The 3,189-nt window shown below is 36.0% G+C and overlaps 1 protein-coding gene across 1 annotated transcript in view; it reads right to left on the bottom strand.

Moving 5' to 3' along the window:
* Positions 1 to 3,106, bottom strand: part of LOC131030262 (probable aldehyde oxidase 4) — a 15,622-nt gene extending 12,516 nt beyond the window's left edge. Inside the window, exon 1 of the mRNA XM_059216072.1 lies at positions 2,976 to 3,106. Coding sequence (XP_059072055.1) covers positions 2,976 to 3,106 — 131 coding nt within the window. The remainder of the gene's footprint in view (positions 1 to 2,975) is intronic.
* Positions 3,107 to 3,189: the final 83 nt, after the last annotated feature.

The raw sequence follows: 3,189 nt of genomic DNA, 5'->3' as shown, positions 1-3,189 counted from the left end.
GTGCCTGTTCCTGTAGCATAAGGCCAGTTCATAGTTTGTGTTTCAGTTGTAGTTACCTTGATTTCTGTTTTAGTCAAATCATAGTTGAGTTAAAGAGCTTTGCATTACCTTCCTGTAGCATAGGTAGAATTTCTTTCCAGTATGTATTTCTGCTAAAATTTGACCAAAATGAGTTCCTAGTGCATATATTTTGCTGCGCCATTTAAAGTATACGTCCCCTGGTTTGACAAGTAAATGAACGTCTACAGAGGGAGATATTGGTCACCTAATGGAATGCCCAATTCCCAGGAAAGGTTTTACTATGATTTTCATATCCTTTTGTGGGCGCGACCATGCATTATTATTCATTTCTTTTTTGCTAATCTCAACCAAATTCTTGAGACTTCTCTTAATGTCTACCAAATCTTTCTCCATGCTGGCAATTATGGATTCATGTTTTATTTTCATGACTTTGACATCTTCAGTTAATTTCTGGGTCATTTTTATGAGCTTATCAATTTTATCGAGGATTGGGATTTCTGTGAAAGTATTGATAATGTTGGATATTCCCTATTTGATGACTCAGATTTCACTAATGACCCAACAAAAACACTAATCTTGATTGGAAGTGGATGTTGGTATTATGGATGACTTGGTCATGTGTTGCATTGGTTTTGTCATTGATGTCAACACTTATCTTCTTGGAGGTCTACATTGTTGATTTAGCACTATGGTGAGATTGGTTTATGTGAATACTAAAGAGAAAATTGTAGATATCTTTACAAAGCCTTTGCCCAAGGAAACATTTGAATATCTTAGAGAGCATCTTGGGGCAATTTCCCCACCAGCAGAGACTTGAATAATGAAGAATGGCATCAAACTGACAAGGAATAACAGAAAAATCTTTTTCCAGTCTTGATGAAGGAGATTTATTGCTCAGGGGGAGTAGTTAGTTGTATGTTATGTTTTTATTCTTAACTGCTTTGGCATTTGATGTCAAAGGGGGAGATATATCTATGGAAAAAATTGTACTTTGGGGAGAGATGTATTTTTGGTAATATGGTTTTTGTTTTTGGTATAAAACTTTGTATTGATCTATTTTGGGAGATTATTGGTTTTTGGCATTCTGTTTTTGGCACTTAGATGTTTTTCCATCTAGTGTTGCCATCAATGCCAAAGGGGGAGATTATTGGTATTATTGATGAATTCGTCATGTGTTGCATTGGTTTTGTCATTGATGTCAACATTTATCTTCTTGGAGGTCTAAATTGTTGATTTAGCACTCTGGTTATATTGGTTTATTGTTGAATCGACACATTGTGTTCACGTGCATGGATAGTGGCTTATGCACAGTCACCGGTATATGCTTCACCGATAGGATATATGGTTCACCAACAGTGATGATAACCTATTATCATCTACAGATCATTTGGTTATGTCAAAGACACAGATTGGATGTTTGGATTTGGTGTTTTTCTTATTGGTCTAATCAAGTTCACATATTTGCCTTTACCGACAGATAAGTCTAGGCTATGGATTGGTACATGATATCACATTCTAGATCAGCACAACATGTTTTGGAAAAGGTTTATTGATTAGATAATGTGTAAATGTATAGAGTCGACATATTGTATCACATCAAGACTTATTTTGTAATTGATTTAATTGTAATATATTTAGTGAGCCGGCCTAATGTTGAGGTCTTAGGTTTTGTATAAATGATTGTAAGATCTTATTGAAGATCATCATTATGAGTGTGTGCAAATATTGAAGATCATTATAGAGAAAAAATAAGCAGATCCTTGTGCGAATCACACAGATATTATCTGAAGGTTGAAGGAAGGTTATGAAGGTGTTTGACAGTCATAGTCAGAGCTTAAACCGGTACTGAATCCAACATTACAGATGCTATATTGAAGCAGTACATTGTTATTGGATTTAACCATCCAATTGTAGTCAGTGTGACTCCTATTTTGTGATTGAGGTAGCAATCTCTAGGCGGTTGGCCTTTCTGCATGTGCAGACCCCATTTGTATACACTTACTATCTGCAATAGTATCATCTGATTGTGGGTAAGGTTTCCCAGTATGGTTTTTCCCCTTACAGGGTTTCAACGTCAAAATATCTATGTCATGTGTTATGGATGTTGTTTCTCTTTCTATTTCATGCATGAATTTATACCAGTACTAATTTAACTATTAATCTGTTTTACTGGCGTTAAGTTTGTTTTATCGACACTGAGTTTTAAGTTGAAATAATTTATTTTGGGTTATAATTTATTGATAACTGGTTCGCAACTGATTCACCCCCCTCTTAGTTGTCCTTCTTGGTTCCTAACAGTGGAATTAGACATTAACAGGTCAATATCCATCAAATCCCTTTTACTACTATCTAGGTCCCATTGGTCGAGGTTTAGGGTAATATCCAACTTGATATCCTTATCACCTTTTTCATTTAGATCCCTAGACTTCCCAGCCTTTTTATTTTTAGGGCTATTACCTGTGTCGTGGGGAAGAGGGGTTTTGTTCTTTTAGGCTGCCTTAATAGAGGGGTTTTTATACTTCCTACTACTATTAGTGCCCGAAGTGGCCTTTGATGGGAGACTCTCATCTTTAGAGGGTCTGCACTTAGAATCTTCTTCCTACACTTTAAGGTCACACTAGCCCATAGCCATCACACCCAACATCCTATAATCCTTAATTTTAGTATCAGACACAACATGCACATCATGACCAGTCCGAGACTTGAGGTGACTTTCACATTTGAGGGCCAACGAGGGCTTAACTTAATTTCTTTTGGAATATTCTATTAAAAGAAGGATACGGACCTCATGAAGAATAGGTTTTTCATAGTTCTTCGCATGATTGGAAAGACTATGCTCCAAATAAGAAAGTGAATGAAATGACATAGAAATTTTCCTATCATTTCTATAATGATTCAAAATAGTGAAATGATACGAAAATATACTACCATAGTGGCCATCCAGGGTTATGTACCTCATAATCACCTCCACAACATTGGCCCATAGTTTCATCAGGTCATTTATGTTGTAGCCTTCATCAACCATTTTATTAACTCTGTCTCTTTCACTTTTCTTATCAAAGAGAATAGACAGGGCTTCCTCCATCGCCTTACGTTATTTGTTGAACTTTTTCCCCTCCATTTTTAATCTGCTAATACCCACAATAAGCTCCTCATCGATTCTGAACT

The sequence above is a fragment of the Cryptomeria japonica genome, unplaced genomic scaffold (genome assembly GCF_030272615.1).
Source record: "Cryptomeria japonica unplaced genomic scaffold, Sugi_1.0 HiC_scaffold_610, whole genome shotgun sequence".
NCBI classification, from domain to species: Eukaryota; Viridiplantae; Streptophyta; class Pinopsida; order Cupressales; family Cupressaceae; genus Cryptomeria; species Cryptomeria japonica.
Note: the sequence above shows the minus strand (reverse complement) of the source record. Positions and strands in the feature narration are given on the sequence as shown.